The sequence below is a fragment of the Festucalex cinctus genome, chromosome 9 (genome assembly GCF_051991245.1).
Source record: "Festucalex cinctus isolate MCC-2025b chromosome 9, RoL_Fcin_1.0, whole genome shotgun sequence".
In the NCBI taxonomy this organism is placed as follows: Eukaryota; Metazoa; Chordata; class Actinopteri; order Syngnathiformes; family Syngnathidae; genus Festucalex; species Festucalex cinctus.
Window position 1 is genome coordinate 5724761 of NC_135419.1, and position 24386 is coordinate 5749146.

The window sequence follows — 24386 nt, forward strand, 5'->3', positions numbered from 1 at the left end:
ACACATTGACAACAGACAGAGAGCAAATCTAGGTTACCCGAGAATAGAATAGAATAAAATATTGAGCATATGGCAAAAACACTCAGAAAAACATAAAGAGTTGAGATGTTCCACTTTCTTATATTTTCATGCTGGGGTCTGATCTGAACAGAAGCATGCTAAAATCATCATCTTGAGCACATATGATTGACATTCCAGTGAATGTGTGTGTGTGCCTGCGTGCGTGTGTGTGTCTGTCTCGTAACTCACTAATAAAGTTAGTCTGTCCAGTGTATATGGTGTATTGCAGCTCATAAGAGGTGACGCTGAACTCATCCTCAGATGTCCAGTGAACAGTGATGGTGTCGTGTGATGCCGTGCACAGCTCGTCTCGGATGGATGGCGGGCTCGGTGCTGCATGGGACAGAAGTATCAAAGTAAGTGAACGATACAGTTGCATTGTGTTAAGTCTATGAAATTGGTTTAATTGTTAATTTTTTACTCGTGAATATGGCCATACTCTTTGGCGGAAATAAATGATCAGATAGTGTTAAACTGCAATGTGCATGGTGCAGTATAGTTCAATATTACTGTCAACTACCAACCTATAAACACATTGACAATCAATACATTGTCCTTCTTTATCCTTGTAATGTGATTTTTTTATTTTATTTTTTTAACGGTTTCACATTTAATAGGTTATATATATATATATATACGGTGGTGAATAAACCCATTGCATCATCACAGCCAAGCAAAACCATTGAAACAGCGACTGTCAATAACTCCTATAAAAGTATAATTCATTATGTGTTGGGCAGTCTATACAGTTACAAAATGTACCTGTTAGATAATCAAGGCCTTCTAGAATCTTCTTCTCTCTAGAAAAGTCCAGGGCAAAGTTGTCGAAAGCTTCATTCAGATTGACATCTGGGATGAGTACCTGGGAGGAGGCTGTCGCCATGGCAACTCTGCCACATTTAGGAGAGACAAAGAAAGCCAGAAGTAGATTGAAAAATTAGAAATGTCGTTTGCATTAACCAGCAAAGCACTCCTACGTAACAACTACTACTTGCAATCGACAAGAAAATGTGGAGCCCTGGAATACTGTCACCAGCAGAAGCCTGTTAGGTTGCTGCAGGTTCAGTCAAATCAAACGTGAAAACTGGTGACCTCACATAAGATGTAAACAATCAGTGAATGTGTTCATCATCACCTTTCAGCCACATTTCGCGCAGTCTGAAGGAAGCGGGCGTGGTCGTTTTCCTTCAGGCTCTGTTCTGCCTGTGTGATGAGGGCACTGGAGCGCTCCAGACACTGACGACAGTTTGCAATCTGCTGGGCCAATTTGCGCAGCTTCATCACCTGGAAGACACATTTTACATGTTGTAACTCGTGATGCCCATAATCCTTCCAAAGGCCAAGTAGTTAAAGTGGAACATTTCTTGACAATAATATGTTATACGTGACCTCACTAGTCCAACCATGACATTCTGATTAATATTCCATTTGTGGATTTGTCATATTCAGTCAACAGGAAGTGGCAAAATGGCCAGACCCTGAGATTAATAAAAACGGCTGCATTTTGCTGCTCAAATCATTTTCCACTAACGCAATATTAACCAGAATACCATATTTTGGCTAGTGGGGATGCATAGCACATATTATTGTTAATTTATTATTATTATGTTTTAATTCCACTTTAATTTTGTTTAGCTTCTTTGCCTATTTTCCATGTTTTTTTTATGTGTTACAGTTTGGAATTATAATAAACTCTCATCGTCGAAATAATAATAATAATAATAATAATAATAATAATAATAATAATAATAATAATAATAATAATAAATACAAATAGCGACAGACGTCTTCTAGGTGAAACCAAAGCGTTGCAGGCAAAACAAATCCTTCTGAAGACGGTACTATAAATATTTGCATGGTGACATTTGTTTCAGAGGAGGATTATGTGCACGCTACAAAAACAAGTGATTTCTGTACTGCTCTTAGAGACACACATTACATGACGAGACAGGCGAGGCAGGAAAGCAGAAAGAATGTAGCCGGTGGAGAGAGGTCCAGTTCACAGGTGAGAGGTGAGATAGATGAACCGCTTGGCTTCCTCATTCTTGTGCTGACCTTTTCAATGTGTTGCATAAAAAGCGTGCCGTAGAGTTCAGCATTCGGCACTTTTCTGTTATCGAGAACTATACCACGATAGCCGGAGCAATGTACAGAACAGTTATTATCAAACTACATAGTAGTTTTGTATTACAAAGTTCAAGCCATCTATTTCAAGGGTTTCCCCCAGCACTTCGCATTAGCCTTGGACTTTATATTTTTGCAATTTTAATACATTTGCGTGACATACTAATAATGCATTTGATGCGCAATGACATCACTGCAGCAATAACCACAAATATTCCTCATCCAATCACTACAGCATTAACAGATAAACCTTTAAATGACCTCAACAAATGACTCATTTAAATTTCCATTTGCTTGTGAGACGTGAATTATGCAAATAGGAACTCTAGGGGAGAAAAAAAAAACTCACAGGGAGGGGATTGGTTAAGAGCTTGTCATCAAACGTTCAAAGCGCTACCTAATATGCACTTCCTGTCTGTTGCTGGAAAGGCTGCTCCCTCTTTAGAAGCTGCTCTGAGCTGGCGACTTAATGGAGTTGTCAATTGGCCGTTATCGGCTCTCCACTTCGAACATCACAATGTGCTGTCACTATAAACGACATCCAAGCAGCTTGTTGAACACATGCTGACAAGACACTGCAACAGTGTTGTTTGATTGGACAATATGTTATGTTATAGATGTCAAAAGATATCAGTCAGTCAGCCTACAAACTAAAGGCCATATTCTCCAGTCATATTTTCCCAACACGCCTGGCTTGCGCACTTTCAAGGTAAGTCGATTCCCCTATCCACACTTCTGACACCTTCACCATGTGCAAGAGGCTGATGTGAACACAACTTAACAGGCGTGACTTGTTGAATTCTGAGGGAGGCCCTATTTCCCGTAGCGTGGAGTTTTTACGAGATGTGCAAATATTCCATTCGAAAAAATGTCACACTTGAAATTAACTTGTGTAGCGGATCCGGGCGTTATACTAATCATCACCAGTGATGTGCGCGCTGCTCATTTAATGAGCTACTATGAAGATGCACATGTTTTTATCTGCCGTTTTCATAAATTCCATAAAAGTAATTTAATCACAAGACTGCGCTCATGACTGAACACATGTTCAGAACTGTCATATCAATAGAAAAGTGAGTGAGCGTTGATCCACGTTGCCCAGCAACCATGCACATGCGTCGCACCACGTGAGCGATCGCTTAAATGGATTTCACAGCTGGCATAGATCAAATAAAAACAAATGATTGAATCACTAACTCATGTTGCCATTATGATGACTGCAGTTTGTGATTGGAGCTTTCAAGATCCAAGAAGATGAAGATGGGGAAAAAAAAAAAAAAAATGTCCACTGGTGCTGAATTATTTTTCACCACCTTGTCTATTTGTCATCAAAAGGCGACAAATGTCATAATAATTCGACAAAACTGACTGCAAAATGTAGAGGGGCAAGAAACCATAGCAAATTGAAAATGCTTTAAAACGGTTAAATGTAAGTGGAGTGCACAAATTTGTAAACAATTATAATGGACTGGTTTGATGATTAACCGTGGTTTAAAAAAAAACAATGTTTCAATAACCGCAAATACTGGTAAAGAGCTCTTCCTTCCTTCTTTTTTTAAATTAATTAATTAATTAATTTATACTGAACGTGGTACACCTTTTTTGTCTATCAAATATTCTATATTTTGCTTAAAAATAATTTGATTGGGTTCAATAGAAGAGGGATGAGTTTTTCCTTTCTCAAATATTTTAAATAAGTAATTTTAACATACCTACTGCAATACCGTGATACCTTAACTTTTTTACCAAAATTATCTAAATGCAATGATTGAGTTGAACAAAAAAATAAATAAATCGTGCCCTGCGGTGTGGACATTGAACGTAGCAACACATCCTGCATGTGTAGAAGACAAAGGGGCCCAGCTGAGTCTTATTACAAGAATCACACTTAAAAAGTCAGCTTTGCTTCATAAAAAGATTAGAAGGGAAGTCAGGGATGCACAGGGCTGACTGAAGTAGTAATTAGACAATGTTTTCATTCATTATAACATTCTCACAAAAAAGTAACTGTGGGTAGAAGCAATACTCTGCCTTATTCATTAATAAGGGACAAAAAAAAAGGGAAAAAAAAAAAGACTCCTTTTTATGTCAGCCTCCTTTTATGACGATTCACTTAAGCTCTTCCAAAGATTGGGAAGTTTTACAGTTTGGCTCTTAGGGACAAGAGCATCAAAACGTTCAAAACATTAGCGGAGCGAAACTGGAACCAGAAAAAGTTCTGAGGCATCAGCTCCAAACTTCTCTGACCCACTTTCCAACAACTACACCCCAAACTTTTTGTTGCTTAAGTGAATTTGTTTTCCCTCTCCTCCTACCTGTGAGCCAAAGCTCGAAAAATTCACAGCTTGAGCACAAAATTGTACACCTTCTTGTGCCTATAAATATGACCCGATAAAAAGAATTGTTTGATTTAGTATTTTAGATTCTAAACGAATTTTCAATATTACAATGAAAATATAGAGCGGGAAGGTGGATGAATAAAGTCACAGACATCGGGACATGGGAACAGAGATTAAACCTTCTCCTTGGAGAGCAGAGTTCTTAAGAAGAAATGAGAGAGAAAACGAGAGCGACTTGCTCTGCTGTACACACTGTGATCAATGCCTGTATAATCCTGTTATTCTGTTGCACAGATGAACACTTTCTTCACACAAACGACAGCAGCCTCTATTTTTGAAGCCTGACACAATTATGTTTTGTTCACGGTCCCTGTACGACTGTCAGAACTTTGAACACTGGACTCCTTTAACAATTACTTCTGCAGTCTTTCATGGCCTGAACATTACAAGGCCAAAGAGAGAAAAGCCTCAGATGAAACATTTTGGATGACACACTACATTTGCAACAGATTCTTTTGAAAAGCTGCTAGCAAGAAAGTGGCTTATTATACATATCATACATCACAATTAGGCAAAGTGACATATTAAAAAGGTTGCCCGAGCAAAGAAACTAATGGGTCGTGTTAAATAAATAAAGGTGATTGTTTTTTGTAGTTTTCATTATTGTGAGAGGTGTTAATAATAATTTGGCATTCTCTTATACTCAAATAGAAATACAAAAATATACTGCAGATTGCAGAATTTGAAAACTGGATTGACGTGTTAATTCAGTAATTGTTATTTATTAAAACTTCATTTCTAAATTCACTTATACCTATTAAGCTCAATAAAGTTAACTTCACTCATGGAAGAACAGCATCTTTCCTGTGAGTCTATTTTAGTTTTTCCATTTCACTCATAAATCACTTTCTACTTGTAGTAGCTGTTATTGACTTGTGTAACTGTGTCTTTTGTTTGCAGGCCTCTTAATTAAATCTAATAAAACATTTCACGAAGGACGCGCTTGATGAGATAAGATTTACAGTTTTTTGATAGAGTTATTTATTTTTGTCTCCTCTCCTCAATCTAAGCAGGTCATCAGTCATCTCTACTTGTGCGCAAACCATTTTGTTTTGTTTAATTAGGAAATAAATGAATCATTGCCTTTCCCCCTCCGGTTAGCCCAGCCTTCCACTGCCCTCCTTTTCTGACTTTGCTTGACTTCATCCATTTGTCAACATCTGTGATTACAAAAATGGCGTGAAGTGCTTTTCATTCATCTTAATATTTAACACAACAATTAGAGGTTAGAAATGTGGAACACTGCGCCATGCTTTAACACTGTCGATGGTAAAGGTCTAAATGCTAAACAAATAACTTGGAAAAATAATTGACTTATAGTTGGACTAAATGAGCAGCCGTTCTCACCAAAATATTTCATAGAAATACCAGGCACTCTATACTGAAAGGTTCTTTCAAGACGGCATCTCATTACAAATAATCTTACACATTGCTGTAGTTCTCTATGAAAGCATACTGATATTCTTTGTGTTCAATCCAAATAATAAATGTGCACACACGTTACTTATCAACATTTTTGCACATTTATCTGACATGTTACAGACCAAACCAATAACTGAATCACAATTTATGTTTGTACATTTTCTGCACCGACAATTTGAAATTAGGCAATTAGGACAATATTAGATTCTGGATGGTATGATAACGGTAAGCATAACTACTGCGATAACACAGCTACCGCTCTAAAATGACCTTTTATTAATATTAAGGTATACAAAACAGCATCCCTCCCATTGAAGACACTCTATTTTATTTTTATACAAAATATTGAAAATCTAGTAGAGAAGAAATGTGAATCATGTTAAGTTTAAATATATAAACAAATGAATAAATGTGAACCGTCATCTTCTGTTTTAATTCTTCTTAGTAAGTCACAGTGGCAATCACTTATGTGGTCAACTAGTTTGTTTGTTTTTTTTTGTAAGGAAAATGCACAATTATTAAGCATTTGTGTTTGCAGTATCTCATCTTGCGCCCTCTCTTCTATTTCTATTCCCCCCTTTATATGCCAAGAAGGAGGGGAAAAAAAAGTTAATTGGAGGTAATTAACTTCAAAAAGGCGGCTCATTTACTCAACTCTGCAAGCAGCCAATCATAATGTGCCCTGCTTAGATGTCCTCTCAAAAAAGGAAAGAAGAGTTCATTACTGGTGACAGTGTATTAGTTGTTGAAAGCTTGGCTTTTTAAAACCATAGTAAACAACAGTCAAGCCGGTAATTGGCCCGTGTCTATTTGAAATAATGTTTTGTTTCTGAATAGAGTAAAAAAAATAATTTTTTTAATCATAATTCACTGATTAATCAAAAGGAAATAATCACCACATTAATCGATTATTAAAATAATCAATTGTAGCTCTAAAATAAATACAGCTAATCCATGTGATCGGTCTCGGACGTGATCGTCACATCTCAGTCCTGGATGATTGCTATCAAAATCAGCAGCAAAGAACCCTGATTTGAGCACCACTAATCCTGAACGCTCTTTACCTTGGACTCCTTGATTTTCACAGCAATGACCTGCTTCCTCTGGCGGATGATCTCAACCAGCTCGTCACACTCCTCCACCAACTTGGCTTCGTGCATGGCGGTGTTCACCTGGAGAGGATGAGACACACAGAATTTCTAAAGATAAAATAATGGATATCATTGGCACTTAATGGAGTGTTAAACATCTCTTAATATGGTGTTGAAGTGATGTTAACCTACTCAAAAGTTCAAGCTAAAAAGGTCCAGATTTATTGCAAATGGAAAATGTGTCTTCCGCGTAAATTAAATTTCAAGTATCATAAATACGTGGTTTACATATCACGACTATCAATAAAGCTCATTAGAACGCAAGCGATGAGACCTTGACGAAATTAAAATATAACAGCCTCGGCAAAATAACTCATCTCAGTTTGATAAAATGATTAACAAGGAAAGGTTGTCAGTGGAATGTTTTGGAACAAGTCAATGTAGTCCAATATGAACCCGATGTAGCACATCACCGTCAGTGGAATCACTCAATAGGAAAGGATGTAATGAAGAATGTAATTCAACTTGCAATCAGACACATCATCAGGTTGAGTTAATCTGCAGCAGAGTGTTGTAATGACATGCATTGATTCATTCTTTTCTTAATGTCTGACAGAAAGCATTCACCAGCAGACAACGCCAAGACTGAATCATGTGGCCAAGAAGCTTGATCGTGTGATATCTCAATGTAATCTCTTGTTTCGCTGTCTGTTGACGACAGATAAATAAGGCAAATTGTATGTGCGTTTTAATGACGCGGCAATGCAACAGAAGCAAACACTGCCCAATTAACCACTGAACAAATCCCCAAATAAGTTCACACAAGCCGCGCTACAAACGAGTGTATGCTGTTAAAACTTTACCTCGTATTCTCAAGGGGAAACCAAAGTTTGAAATATTTCCAGCAACTGAGCTGAACCTTACTATCTGTTGGACGTGTTGACATGAATTTGATATAATGGGGCTTGGCGGTGGGCTCAAGCATTTGAATAATCCAGGCTCCTGTGTTGAACTGATGCAGAATACATATGGAAATACAAATGAAAAAGTTGGGGAAGTACAGTATCTAAAGAAAATTTTACTTGGAAAATGTGACTTCTAGTAAAAAATGTGACATTTTAGTCACAAAGCACCGACAAACAGAAAACATTAAATACTGACAACAATCAGTCATAATGCAATTTTGAATATTAACTTTGATGGCGTGCAGACATGTAATAAACACAAAGTGAATAGGACACAATTTGTTCTATTTAACAATATGTCAACAACAATCATGGATTTTGAATTACGCGCCGAAAATCTTCTCAGCGGGTCTCTCTCTGCGGCCAAACCGGATATGACTTCAGTAAGCCACATTGTTTTCTTCCTAGCTGTATATGCATGTGGTTTTTCCTACTGATTCATTTCAAGCGCGATAATATAAAATACAAAATACTGTAATATTTTGACATTAATAAATTTTATTATCTGAATGTCATTTGCAAACATTGATTAAATGCATTTACGCAATTGCATGCATGCATGTATTGCTCAAAACATAACCATCATATCAGTTGGGTGCAATTCAGCAATTATATTGCAAAGAACATCCTAAATACTGACGAAAACTTGGTAACAGCATCGTATCAAGTGGGTGCAATTCAGCAATTATTAATTAATTAAATGCAAATTACTTTTGTTTTATCTAAAGTCCCGTCTGGGTGTTTTGTTTTTTTTTTAAACCAAAATTTACCACCGAGCACACCAATTGGAGTCACCCTGCTCAACTTGGAATAACAGGCGTAGGAAATGCCGTGCATTGACCTAATCACTGACCTGCGCAGCCTTCAATGTAACCATCTGCGCTAACAAAAGTTGTTGTTTTTTTAGTCACAGAAATCTTTTTCCCATAGCTTGTAAATACAATAGAAAACATAATGAGTCTTTCCTGGTGTCTCTCCTATCATGTCTTCGCACAAAACACACTTTTGCCCCGACCCTTCCATGAATACATGAGCAGGAAGTTCCCTATTTGGCTTTCTGTCTCCTTGGCAATACAAGGACGGCTTTGTTTGCTCATCAACAATTTATGAACCATGCATCAAATTCTGAAACCCCCAGCACATTAAAACGAATAACTAAACAAATACAAACAAGATGAAAAAAGAAGAGGAAGGAACAGAAGGTGTTATGCGTGCAGACATATTGGCTGGATGTTTGATCGGATCTCTTCAAACATTACAACATGATGAAAACAAGGAAGATGGGAATCCAGGTCGGCCTCAAATGCTCCTCAGGTTTGCCTCTTCACACACCCTCACTCAAGCAACATCTTTTTGTGCAAATCCCTCGTCCCTCTGTTTGGCCTCTTAACCTCGCTACCGAACCATGCACTTTATTTTTGACTTTGTCTTTTTTTTACACTTTTCTTTGCCCCACTCTCCTGAGAAAATGACATTCCTTCCATGCCTACAATAAATCTGACTCTGTTCCTACACTCAGTTTGTACGTTTGATACAGGGCATGCCTCATTTGAAGCTGACCACTTGCTCTATTCACATTAATACCAACACTATCCACACTTAAGCCGCCTATAAATAATTGAACTAGCCGTTTGACAAGGATATTCTAGAGAAGAATGTTAGAGAGGTGCAAAATCAGTGTGGAAAACACATTGCATGTTTCCCATTAAGCACATTCATCTTGATTTGCACCAAAACAATGTGTTCTCTCTTGGCTCCAAGCCACCCCTTAAAACAGTGATTCTTAAACTGTGAGTCAATCTTAGGGGTTCGGCTGTGATCAAGACACACACCTGACTCAAATAATTTGGGATGATACGTCCACCTTGACCATTGATGGCTTATGTGTGCTGCAAGGAATTTGGTGCGCTCAGTAGTTGAATTGTGGCTGTTGTGTTTTAACTCAAGCAAATTGAAAAAAAAAATAGGTAATAGAAATCTAACAGATTTATGTTTGGAGGAGGAAAGAAACGATACTTAAATGGTTTATAAAGTTGTTGCAACATATTTTAAGTTCGATTTGTCTAGACAGAGGCACATTGTTGATCATAGTCTATTTGCATGCAGACAACGGGCAATCTCCACATGCCGTTGGGTTCGGCTCCACTTAATGAATCACGCAATAGTCATTTGGTATCGACTGGCTGAGCAGATGCATTCACAGCCCTCAAAGTGACTTTAGAAAATAGAGTCTGGTCTGTATAATAAACTTCTCAGGGAGGACAGTCAAATCTCGCCAGGGATAAGGCGGTATATTTTTTAGTGTAAGGTTTTTAATAGAAATCATTATTCTGTGTGTATGTGGAGAGCAATCAGTGTTTGATGGCTGCGCTTAAACTTCACACTGCTGCCTGTTTTCATTTCAAATCACAACACAATGCCAAATAGAAAAGGTCAAAAGTGACAGAACTGCCTAGGTTTTTATTTACTACAGACAGATATGCACCTACACAACCGGTGAGCATTCTGATATACCCAAGACAGTACAGTGTTCATTCCGAACAGTATCGACCAACGTGGGGCTGTTCTGTGACGATAATTGTAGTATTGACTACTCACAAAGGGCTCAATCAGACCTCAACATTCAAATTTCAAAGCTGTGCACCCAGTAGTGAACTCAGTTCACCAAGTGCATTTGAATGGCCAATTGCAGTAATTGCACTAACCCAGTAAAAGAGCAGTTTCAGCTTTTAAATGAAACTCTTCTATTATAGATGGCTGTAAAACAACATTGCAGCGCAGATCTTGAATAAATCGCTCGTAAAAAAAATGTAATTAAATTAAAGTGACTTCTCAATATTTGACCAGTAGCTGGAGAAGTTCATTTAAATTATAGATTGGAGTGCTGATGATTCTAAGACCACAGCACATGAAGGAAATTAGAGGATAGAAAAATACAAGCTTTTTCTGTGAAAGATTAAGTTTTAATCATCGTTGTAGTGACTTGCTTGCTTTAGACTAAAATTTCCTAAAGTGAAGTATTGGATTAAGTAGTATCAATCCAGGCAGGCTGCCTGAATGGAACCCCATTTAATGATCCTGTACTACAATTTAAAAAAAAGAAAAAGAAAAAATGTTGCAAACCTCAACTTGTTGACAAATCTGGATGAGTTTGGCCATTTGGTTTTCCAGTTCACTGTTCCTCTTCACTAGGTTGGTCAAGTTGTTCTCCAAGGTTTGCTGTGGAGTTGAAAGTAGAGGAAAAAGCAGACAAGAGGAGAAGGGACAAAATACACAATTCATCAAGACGAATGTAAGAGTCAGGTTTGTGGCCTTCCGTAGCAAACAATACTTTTGCAAAACAGATCCACCTCGAGATTAACCTGCCATATATATATATCAGAGTAAGTTACTGTTGTAAATTTTAAATACTGTCAGGCAGTCGTGAGAAACAGAATAAAAAATAAGTGTGCATGAGCTCCTACTGTGTGCCTTTCCTCACACGGTTTCTCTGTGCCCCGTCATGTTTAGTGCATGTTTGGGCATGCTCAATTATTCAATATCAATACACATACCTTACTACCAGAGCAATATGAAGCAGAGAAAAGGTGACAGTGGTAAAATATACAAATGGTAATGTATAATAAAAATAGAAATTTGTTATGCATGCTATTACTTTTGTATTGCTTTTTATTTAGCACAATATAATATTTATTGCTGGCGTCAGGCCAAAACCTGTTACAATTTTTTCACAAATCTACTGAAAATGGCTTGCTCTTTTTGAAGATGCAATGTAATTGAACAAAAATACCGTTTTAGGGCCTCCTCAAAAGTGATGATATTGGAGGTACAAGGATTCTGCCTAACACCAGGGTACTGTACAATGTATTTATATCACATAAAGTCAGGAAAACAAGTTAATGATTAAATCCGGGGTCTCCAAGTCCAGTCCTCGAGAGCCCGTATCTCCTCTCTCCCTCCTCCAACACACTTTAATCATAATCGGGATCGTTATCAGAGCTTGCTGATGAGTTGATCATTTGATTCAGGTGTGTTGGAGGAGGGAAACATGGAAAACAGGCTGGATAGGGGCTCTTGAGGACCGGAATCGGAGAACCCTTGATGAAATCAATGCACATCTGTTTTTAGATTTTCAGAATCAAAAGCTCAATATGAATACAGTCAAATTCAAGTTAAAAATAAATATAAAAAATGATGATGACGATGATAATAAGAAAACATACATATAATTGACTGGCACGCTGCTCTATTATGTGTATTATGGAAAATTATCTCATTGTAAAAATTTATTCAATAGCAAATAACCTCAAAACGTCATTTAAATGATTTAATATGATGTTGTAGTGTTTTAATGGCATGATACAAAACGAAACCAATGGCCTTCGATGAATTTTAACGATCATGGGCTCAATAACTTTGACGGTCAATCGTACAATAAATGCACTCCACATGCACACACAGCCACATTAAGATGCAAATGGGAACGAGTGATGCCACAAACAGAATGGTTCAAAGGGAGCAAGTAAACGATGCAGGCAGCGGGCAGAGACAAAAAGACCAAAACAAACAAGCCCAAAAAAAACACACACAAAAAACAGCTGCAATGAGAGCAAAGCAGCAGACAAGCGTCATGGTTTTAAGGAGTTCTCGTCATGCATGTGAAGAGGAAGGAGATCAGACTGCCACCTGGTCACTGCTCAGACTGTCCCATCTCTCCTCTGCCTCACATCTCTTATCTCATATCTCTTATTTTGTGCTGACTTCATAATTAGTCGGCCTGCTTATCTCCATCCTCATCCTTTTTAGGTGTCTACCTGTATGTATGCACCGTAGCAGAAAGGATGAGTCATGGGTGAGGGTGGTTTGGTAATAGACAGGCAGAGAACTCACCGCAGCGCTTGTCTTTGAAGCCTCCATTACCGCATCTGACACTCTGCCCGGGCTCACCTGATAAGCCTACAAACACACACATACACCTGTGTAAGTGTGAGCACACACACAGATGACTGTGGCCAAAATATATGAAAATGGAGAGATATTAATAAGCGAGCTAAACACACCAAATCTGCACTGAGGAGAATTGAGCCAAATTTGTTATTTCGTAAGAGTTTTCCAAATAAGCTTTTTTTTTTTATGGGGTGCATATCTAGAAAAATATGCAATGCTCGGAATCTGTTAATAATGCAAAGATTTATTTATTTTTTGTTCGTTTGCATGTTAAAGTTCACTATTGACATGAAACTGGCTAGCTTGGTTGGGGGGTACCAGCAAAAGCTAACGAAAACGTCACACTAAAACTGTAGTCCTCAGCCAAGCTAAAATTCTAATTTGGATCAGCATCAAAACAAAGTAATAATGGTTAAGTAGTTTTGCACAACTCAAGTTAAATAAATAAATAACAGGAAGAAAACATAAGGTGAGTTTTGCGAGAAGGGAAAACTGAAATGACAAATTATAATGACAATAGAATACAATCCTTAAATAATTTGTACACTCAGGCTGAAAGTGTATGATACTCCTCCCAAAAGCAAGCCCCTACAAGCCAGTAACCGTGTATGTCACATCAGTGTCCACATATCATCTTTTAATTGGAGTCACAGTGTCACTGCATAGCGGTGTGTATGTTACAAAACTAAATAAAAACAGAAGAGTTGCCAAAATGGAGAAGCAGTGGAAGAGTGGAGATACGAGTGACCAAGGACTGATGAATTGCATTTCAGTTGCTCGAGACACATAAGAGCAAGTTGCAGAGGACAGGTATGGAGAATATTAGAATGATGAACAGTAATATTCATTCTTCATCCAACATTGGGAATGTATGTGATGAGACTGCAACAACTATGGAGATGGTTGATGAGATGGAGATAACTTGTGTGGAGAGAGACAGCTTGGCATAGTTGCCACAGACTGAGTGGAGCTTTGATTCAAAGCCTCTGTTGCTCAATCCCCAACACGCCTCTGCCCTGTATTGTTTCTGTCTTTCTCTGCAGCATCATCTCTCGCTCTAACCTGACCGTCTGTCTTCTCACTCCCTCCGCGTTAAGCAGTTTCAGCCCTTCTTCTGTCCATCTTGCTACAGTTACAACTGCAGCAGCTGACAGCACATCAGCTCGGGTTAGACATCACCTCGACCAGCCCTCCTACGAACATCATGATGTTGAAGAGCTTCTTGGTCTAATGCTTCTGCCCACGTCTCTTTGAAATAAAGATGGATACTGAATCCCTGTCATATTTATTTATCATACAGTCAACAGCCACTTGACATGAGAGATATTAACATGCAATCTGCTACAGGACGCTGGTTGAGCTCAAACTAGTTCATATCTACCCTAAAACAAGACATTTTTTTCGATATAAGAAGATTCAAAATTGTCCCACCGTATTACACTATACATGGATTTGTAAAGAAACAAATATTCTCAACATTTACCGGTACATAAATGGAGTAGAAAAGGCTGTAGACCTACTTTCATTTCAACATGATATTTAATATCCAATGTTAAAAATGTATGTAATATAAAGCATTAGGGGTGTGAATTGCCTAGTACCTGACGATTCGATTCGTATCACGATTCACAGGTCACGATTCGATTCGATACCGATTAATCCCGATACGAATTTATAAGTCGATTGTTGCGATTTTTTTTTCATTCAAATTTAGAAAATACTAATCAGTAAGCTTGTAGTGTAAGATTTATATGAAAATGTATTATTTATTTATCTGAAATTTCAGTCTTATAGAGGTTGTAATCTGTTTCATGTTTAAACAGCATTAAAATAAAATATTAAGGCTTAATGTTCCGTTCATATAACATTCTTCCATGCTTAAAGGAAGGCTCCTTTAATTTTACATGTATGGCTTGATCGGCAGTAAATAGTTAGTTTAGCTACGAAAAATGCATAAGAGCTGAAGAATACACCCTTATATTGATTTATTTAACTTTTCTTCAACATAGAAGTACTTCCGTGTTGGAACGCCCCCGAGTGGTGACGTCACTAGTGTGTATACTCTCTTGGCGAACAGTAGTTCACGCAGACATAACAACGAGGAGGACACAAACTGTCACTTATGCCTTTGTGTATTGCAAAATTTTGCAAGGCGTCGGCAAGGAAAAACCCGCGAGACCCCCCTAAAAAAAAAAAAAAAAAAAAAAAAAAAAAAAAAAAAAAAAAAACCACTTGAGTAGACAATGGTTTGTTTGCTAAGTGCTGTCAACCTCCCGGCAAGGACAAGCAGGCGCGTGTGTGCAGCGAACATTTCAGGCATGAGGACTTCGAAAATATGTTACAATTTGAGATGGGGTACGCCACACGCCTAATACTAAAGCCCAACGCAGTACCGAGTATCTTTAAAGAACCAGACGTGGGAAATAATCCAGCCGATGGAGGATCTCTGGCGGCTATTTCCGCAACTGCTAGCAACACGGAGCCTTCACTGTCACCAACAGCCGGCACAAATCGAGTCCCTACCTACGGCCACTGAAAGATCTCGGAGAAGCGAAGCAAATTTAAAGCGAAAGGTAGGCATGTTTCGTTATTATACTGCACGGACTGTTTTATTTCATAATTCATTTGAGTGTGAACATCGTCAAGTACGGGGACGAGGACGTTATGTTTTATTAGCTCGTAAGTTGTTTATACTTCACAAATTGACCATGTTCATAATCTTATTTTACCAAAAAATTTATAGAATGTGGATTAGTGTCATTATCATGTGTCGTGTGCGACGTACTACATTTGTGTTCTGTCCCGCTGTTCTTCCTGTGGTAACCAGCCTAGGTAACGGCGTCTCGCATTTCCTTACTTCATTCTGTCTATAAATAAACACGGTTAATACACAACCTTCTTGCAACCTTTCGTTTACATCATCGGGACGCTACGCAAAAAAAGAAAAGAAAAAAAAACAGCTAGGGGAGGTTGGGCGCTGTAACGATGATACATTTAATTTTACTATTTTTTCTTTTTCCTGAAATAGTTCGTCAGTTCCACACGTTTTGCATTGCTCGTGCTGTGTGTCACGTTACCTGTTGGATATTGGCAGTTGAGATTGTCCGCAAGGAACCGATCCTCGAGTTCTTTCATTTCCAGCCAGCACACATTCATTAGCGGATTGTCCATTCCTGTGCAGCTCCCGCACCACCCCCCCGCCTGATTCACTCGTTCGTTAAAGTTTATTTTGTGCCCGAAAAGACCATCTGGCGCCACAACTTTCACATCCAAGGCAGACTTTCCTTCGGTAGGGTTATTTTGTCGTGTTGGATCGAAGCGATAAGGTTTAATCCTTCCGGGTTTGACGCTAGATGCACGGCTGCGTTGCATAGTGCTTCCATAGTGTAGCGTTTACACACTAGTGACGTAAACATCCGGGTTATTTAGTCACGTGTAACAAACATGCCGGTGTTCGATTCATTTTAACATCGGTTTAAAAGTTATTAAATGTACATAAAAAAATAATCACGTCACCAAATTAATTATTGAAAAAGTAGCAACTTTTTGCTGCTAAAAATGGATCAATAAGTAAAGTGTTCCTTTAAGGTGTGAATCCTAAAAAAAAAAAAAAAAAATAAAAAATAAAAAAATAATAAAAAATAAAAAATAAAAAATCGATTTTGCCTATTATTGAATCGATTCGAGAATCGCGCGATGTAGTATCGCGATATATCGCCGAATCGATTTTTTTTTAACACCCCTATAAAGCATCTTGTTTGAGAAAAATAAATAAATAAATAATTCTGACGGCCGCCAGTGCCATGTGCTGAAGGTTGGATCCCAAAGCGCAGACACAAATACGGTTTTAACTATTTATTCACATCGTGGAACAAACTTGACTAGATGAGAACCAAAGAGAGTTGCACAGAGTACAGAAAGCAATAATCCGGCAAAATACACACAATTCTCAGAATGCTTCTACAGACAGTGAATCGATCTGATTGGTTGTCACTAAGTAAAGGATTAAAGATTGACATCACATAGGTCCAGACATCACCTAAAGGAGGAAAGATTGACATCACACAACATCACATAGCATCTTCCCAGTTGAAACCAGATGATGGTTACATCAGTTCAAAACAGACACTTGTTATATCAGTAAATAACAGACACTTGACCTTACGGTCATGAACCCAAACTTAATCATTCTTAGCCGTCTACAATTGTGAAAATAAGTTAACCAACTACAACCACAATAATAAACAAACATGTCGAGTAAACACCTCGTTTTCTTGAGTGTCAAAAAAAATATTGAAAGGCAACATTTTTAGTCCATCTCTTGTTTTGGATCTCATTAGACTTTACCACGTGTAATGGTGTGCCATTTGTTTATGGTAAAAAGTGCTCCATTAACTATTGCATCTTTGCGTTCAACTGTGACAAATTGGCAATTTATAACCACAACAGTCCAATTACTCTGCCCATTTTGAGGCACGGATGCATCACTTTCATACTTTTCTTCAACATTAAAAGATTTTCCATCAAAAGGTGACAGTCAAGTTCAAGCATGAAACAACATACTGAATGAAAAAGACACAGAAACTTTATAATGGGGCTGCTAATCCTGCACTGCCTTGTCGTGGAATAAGATGAAAAAGTCCAGTTGCTAAACCGTTGGGCCATTATGGCACCACAACAACAAAAATGTGTCAGAATGTCCTGAGGGGAAGTATCCAACTTCAAAGTCTTTCTCCCTTTTAATTAATTCAGGATCCTCCCCTATGCACAAGCCATTCAGCGGGACAGACACACAGACAGAACTAAAGGCAAGCCAGAGATTAAAACTCATGAAAGAGAAGGAGAATAGAAGCGGGCTTGCTTTACAGCTGTTGGTAACAAGAGGATTTTTAGAAGTGAAGTCATGTCAGTAACATGAGCCTTCTGGGAAACTGTTTTTTTTTTTGTCCAAGGATAACATTCTGTAGGGCACAACTCTTGAGGCCAAAAGAAATGGGGGGTGGTGGCGGGGGGGGAAGAGTGGTTCCAGCTTCGTTCCCTCACCCAGTCTCGGCCTTAATTGTCATGTGTGAAAGGTGCCGACACGTTAGCACTTCTGCATATCGCCATTGGAAAACTGTTAATTTTGATATCTTGACCCGCTGTTGAACTCATGCGACCTTTCAGCTTTAAGTGGTTATATAAAAACGGACAGAAGCAAAACCTAAAAATAAGTCCCCATAGAGACATTTAGATGAAATTGCTTGGAGAGAAACAACAAGCACAGAGGAATATGAAAAGGACAAATGTAAAATCATAATCAACCTCAACTGATGGCGTCCCGTGAGGCTTGTGGGGGAAAGCCAGTCGTAACAGAGATAAATGTGATTATATTTGAAGTTTTGCTCATGTGGGAGATGAGGATCAAGACATTTCTCTGGTCATTAAAATGGACTAATAAATCATCATGTCTGCTGAGACCAGTGTCACAATGGGTACAAAGAATCACTTTGCGCATGCTCAAGAAATACTTGAACCAAAATGGTTGGAGAAGGGTCAAGCTCATTATATGGTGCAAAGCATGAATTCTATGGTAATGTAACCTGCTATGTGTGTTATAATGTATGACCTTTGTAATAATAATAGGTAATTTTAAATCCATATTTGTGATGGTGTGATTCGACTCTGCAGGTGTACCTAATGCCGAGGCCGGTGACGGTATGCCACTTACGGCCTAGTCTGAAATGGATTTTAGTGAGATGTTTAAAACAAAATGAGACCGATATACCATTACGATGTCATCACATTTTTCATTCTACAACCGCTCATTGTTATCAGTTCCAATATATTTGGTCTCATCTGTGTGAAACCGTCATCTGCCCACTGATTTGAGAAGTACCTTCAACCCCACGGGCAGTGGAATATATATGAAATGGACACGTGTGGATTTCTGAAATTGTTTCATCATCTAAGCGAGGTGCCGTGTGATTTGTTACCTTTGTCCATTCTTATCCGCAGCAAATGATATCATCAGGTTGCTGCTGTGAGCTGTTATATGAAACATTTCTGTCTTTCAGTCAAACCACAGTGACTCCTCATTCAATGTGTAACCATCATGATAGCGACTTTGTGCAGATATTACAGCACTGCTTCGATAAGGTACCAACAACATTGGATATATTATCAGCATGTTTCCGTGACTTTTAGTTTCTTTTAAGCCATAAAAAGTCTGCAAAAACAGATGATACATGATTTGAAAAAACACAATGACGACAACCAAACAAAGCATGATAAGCTTCAAAATAAATAGGCTACAGACTGTTTCTATAAAGCTGAGACTCCAATCTTGTGCATACAGCTTAGGTTAGAGTAAATATGCTGCAGTCACAAGCAAGTGCTCATGATTCAGCATGCGAGTCTCATTTGCTGTTGCCCAAACAGAACTGTCTTAACAATGGTCGTGCTGAATCAAATGTAGGGATTTGTTGTGCAGGTGCAAAACAGCAATGCTGAGTCCAGTACATAATACTCTCATAGAAACACTGCAGCATTGATAATAGCATGACTGATTAATGAGAACACACAAGAGGATGAATATAATCAGAGGAAGCATATTCATTATGTACCTGCATCTGTTTGCTTTCATTTTCACTTTGCTATGCTAGGCCAGCCAAATTGTAGTTGTATCCCTGGACTGACAACTGTAGGAGCCTAACAAATTAAATAAATTACAACCCTATGGATGATGGCATTGTTTCCTATCAAATCTAGGATGAACGGTAGAAAGTATAAATTTGGCCTGCAGTGTAGATTTGGACTCTGTGCTGATGTCACTGTGACTGCCTCTGTGTGAAAATGGCTTCAACGATGGCTGACTACAGAGCTGGAAGCACTGATTTAAAAAAAAAAAAAAACAACAACAAAAAAACAGTCAAGCATCTTGCCTCCTCCGGAAATATTGGGGGAATGATAGATACTAAGCTGCTTCAACATCTACAAATTGTGGAGCAGCTCCTCAAAGTCAATAATTCTCGCCTCCTTGGTGGCAAATAAGCTTCTGACAAGTATCGATATCATGAAAGGATAACAAGGAATACGTAAAAGAGAAGACAGAGAAGCCATGCTAACTGCTAAGCTAGTATGAAATGTAGAGGACCAAAGCACCAGAAGAAAAAGTGTTTAGGTAGGTGCCTCTTTTCTGCTCACAAGGCAACATTAAGCCACTATGCTAAGTAACCAGATTTTGCTGAAGAGTCAAAACATCAAAAACATTTGCAAGCTTTACGGTTTAAAGCATTTTCTCTGAAATGTGAGCATTTTTCAGCGCTTGTCAAAATGGTTCCATGGTGCAGCGCAGTTTAATAAATAAAATAGTTCTTTAGCTTTCCTTGTCATTTATGTTTAGAATATAAATAACATCATATTATAACTACAAAATAAATCAATCAGTCTCTTACCCAGAATTTTCACTGTATACCCCGGAATCTGAAGGCCATAGTCAAACCTATTAAGTGGATTTTACAAAGCAACTGTCACCTTCAGACTGGTCTGCATTGCAAAAACACATTCTGACCGGGCGGGTTTAGCCGCTGGCTCTGGGGGAAATTAACATGACACAGTTGTGCATTTAGACTTATTCTCTGAAATGCCACAAGAGTGCAAGCAGCGCATTGACTCATTCTGACTGAGAGGATTGCAGACTGAACTAAAGACTTCATAGTTCTAGTCACTCGCTGATACTTGCTTTTAATGTAATGATCAAACCTGTTTGAGATAGATATCCTTGATAGAAATATATACAAAACCATCCATAGAAAGACAAATATGTTTAACTTAAATCCTGCATGCAAATAATTCAAAACCAAATGTAATGGTTTATTTTCTTCTCGATCCCTGAAGACATTCAGAGCCACGTACTCATCGTCAACATCAAACTGCAATGACCGACTACAGCAGTTTTCATCACAGGCACACAACTTCCCCCGCAGCCGTCCTTTGCGCTCTTTCACCATATTACACATGGCAAAGTGACACTACAGATAATCTTTCCCCAGCACATAGACCATAAAGCCATGTGTAGGAGTCGGGGCAGGAAAATCATATTCATTTCACAAATCGTAAAAACGCAAAGCATGCTGGTTGAGCTATGTGGTCACCTCGTGCTGTTCTTATGTGCAGGCCCTACAGTAAAGAGTGCCAATCTCACTCTCGCTTCAAACTAGATTCTCTGCACAAGGGAATTAAAATGCAATATGCATTGTTTCAGGCTAAAGGGTTCAATTGTAAATAACGGCATGGCAACATATCGTCCTGGAAAAATGGACCAGACGAGCACTCAAAATTTGTTTGTGAAAACTTTCATCTATTACTGAAGAGGGAGACAAACCGAAAGCAACATTAGTGGGATGATTTGTTTCGCCTTTGAGGGGTTGCAATATGTTTGCTCTATATATCTGAAATATGAGTTCATCATTTTTTCACTCTGCAACGGTATTATACAGTATATCCTTAACCTGAGGCTTTCCTGGAGGCTGGCTGAGTAAATGTGAGTGCTTGTCATTTAAAATTTGAACAATGGAGCTCAATAACATCTCTTTCCATTTCCCACTAGTTTGTTCTTTCTTTCCTGCCACATCTGATGCCTCATCATCACTCTTCCACAATGTCAGCTGTCGCCCTTGCCCAATTTTTCTGCATTGCCCTGACCTGAATCTTCTTGTCCTCCTCTTCTTCTGTCCGTGCTTGTACGGTCATACCGGAATTCATCTGACAGCAAGAGTCTTGTCTTGAAGCCTTAATGCCATTTTCTTTCCGTTAAAATGCAAACGTTTTTGAAACAGCTATTTTAAGAAACCGATAAGACGAAGCATACTTGGCAGAAAGTAGGATAATGCAAATTATAGTATTATTATACAATGTAGTTTGAATTAATCAGTAATTGAATCTCTGGACTTTCACCTTTCTGAGTGGCACATCTGGTTTTACACCCTCAAACACCTAACAATAACATTACTCAAGTGTGATTGACGTTTTTCACAAAACACATAGTAAAACACCATGCTGAGCTTAGATCAAATGCTACACGTTTTACGGTACTTTCACACGCATTACTGTTAAGCCCTTTAGCAACTGTAAGCGACTACTAGTAGACTTTACCATGAATGACACCAATGTGCATGCCAAAGACATGTTGTTGAACCATGGACATGTGGTACACCCACCTCTTTCATGTAACAAATCAAAATGTCTCCATTAGTATCAACAACGATGTGCTGATCCGGACAGTAACATGATTCAGCTCACCTCGAACGGTACTTTGCCTTATTTGATTGGATTGAGCGGGCAGGCCAGTCAATCAGTGTAGTCATATATTAAGCCTGCTACTGTGGCAGCTGGTGGCTGGATGATCAAGAAATGATCAAATAGAATAGTGCCGGGGAGGAAGGGAAATCTGGATCATATTAGAAGGACACAGTCCGTCTGTGGTATGTTACAATAGCATCGATTCACAAGCTGAATACCTGCGCCATCTTTGATATGTGAATGTGATGAGACCTGATGCGAAATCACCCATTTAGCAGGACTATAGCTCAGCATTCTGGATGTGGCCAAAGTCAGTGGGGGGGGGGGGGGGGGGGGGGGGGGGGGGGGGGACCGCTGGGGACAGTCACTGGATGACCTCCTGTAAATAGCAAAGACACATTCCTAGCGGTCTGTTTGTTGTGCAGAGTGGTCTTTTTGCTGTGGCTATCTGGAGCTGACACACTTCTTTGTATGACTCCCCAATGAGCTAAACTGCCTTGTTCAAACTCAGGAACTACTGTAGCTGTTAAGAAAATTCTTGCAAAAAGGGGATATAAAGGTTGGAAAGGACAAAGTTCAGTCTACAAACACTGAATTTGAAATGACAACTACGTGTTGTTCCATCATGAGAAATGTGAAAAGGTGGCCCTTGCATCTTGCTGTGGCGTAAAGTGGCAAGCTTGTTTTGCTAATTTACCATAACCCCTAAAATTTTCTACATCACATATTTTAAATAAATCCTCCTTTGTTGAATTCAACTCTCAGCGAAAACTACTCTTTCGAGTGAAAACATAAACCTTTCGGAACACTTAAGCGACTGAGAACAATGCCAACAAGGACAATCATTTCTGTTCAAGGCAGCAAATGCTAAAACATGATTTTTTCAAACGTATTTATTTTTTAAGATAGAATCAGCTTTCATATTTGTTGGATCCTTTTATCCTGCTCACATGCTATGCCTCCATTCTTCACTTAGAGCCTTGAGAATGAGCTCAAACTGACAAGTGATATGAAAACAAGTGATAGTAGGAGTCCATCTAAGCGCCATCTGTGTTCATCCCCCTAAATAAGACTGTACAGTACACTGATTATGAAAGTGTTTTTGTTGTCAAAAAATATACCAGGCATTATGATAAAAAGAAAGCTCCATACGAGGAAACTTGTTCATTAGTAAGTTGTTTATCCTACATGGTGTAATTGTACTCGATAGGTTATCTTTATTTTTTATTAGGTTTGACCTCACAACTTCATTTAGCCCTGTGTACTTTTCTTCATACACCACTGTATCAAGTCTAGTTTGCTCTAAAGTTTCCCCAGGCATGTAGCAAAGGTAGCTCAAATATTACAAAATCTAATGATTGAACAGAATGTTAAATTAATATGACAGTGGCAATACACCTCAATAGAAATTTTGACACAGCCCTTGCATTGGGTCTCATTATTCTGATCTTTGGTATTAATTTCATTTAAACTTAAAATGTAAACCTAACATGACAACTACTATTCAGTGGCTACTGTCCACTGTGTGCAGCGCCAAAGCTAACTAACCGATGGGCTATTTTGGGACCAGTGATGAATCAGGACTTCCTGCCGTCCTCGGGCAAGTGAAGGCATGCTGTTCGTCTCACACTGGTGTCATTAGTTCAAATTAAGTATCTTGCATTTGACGCACATTGACAAGTCTCAATTTTGGATGAAGAAAGCTCACATAATTAGCAAGTTATTGCACAGAGCAGGGCAGTCAAAAAACAAAAACAAACACATGTAAGATTAAGTCAGTCACCCAATGCTCCATCAGTTGGCTCTAATATGTTATCTATGAATGCGTGTGTGTTTTTGTGTGTTGATGCTGACTTACATTTTACACTAACTGTAAATATTTCTGTTATGCATTACCTTACATTGGCCCTTAATCATCAGCTCACTACGGTAGGAATTGCAGGAACCTGCTGTGCTTTATGCTATTTGTGTGCTTATAATTAGTGTTGTTAATGAAATTCCGCAAATATGAAATGCTACTCTGAATCGAGTCTCAAAGCTATGCCGATAGATTGTGCATGTCATCAGTTTCTTCAAAAAGTGCTCTCTTTTCACTC

The 24386-nt window shown here is 38.5% G+C and overlaps 1 protein-coding gene across 3 annotated transcripts in view; it reads right to left on the bottom strand.

The window, feature by feature from the left end:
• Nucleotides 1-24386, bottom strand: part of mid2 (midline 2) — a 97701-nt gene that overhangs the window by 19183 nt on the left and 54132 nt on the right. For 2 of the 3 annotated variants that reach the window (XM_077533055.1, XM_077533054.1), the window contains exons 3-8: nt 12952-13017; nt 11185-11280; nt 7070-7177; nt 1196-1344; nt 823-950; nt 250-393 (exon numbers count right to left, since the gene is read on the bottom strand). In XM_077533055.1, the coding sequence (XP_077389181.1) occupies nt 250-393; nt 823-950; nt 1196-1344; nt 7070-7177; nt 11185-11280; nt 12952-13017 (691 nt within the window). The remainder of the gene's footprint in view (nt 1-249; nt 394-822; nt 951-1195; nt 1345-7069; nt 7178-11184; nt 11281-12951; nt 13018-24386) is intronic. The other variant, XM_077533056.1, reaches the window with a different exon arrangement.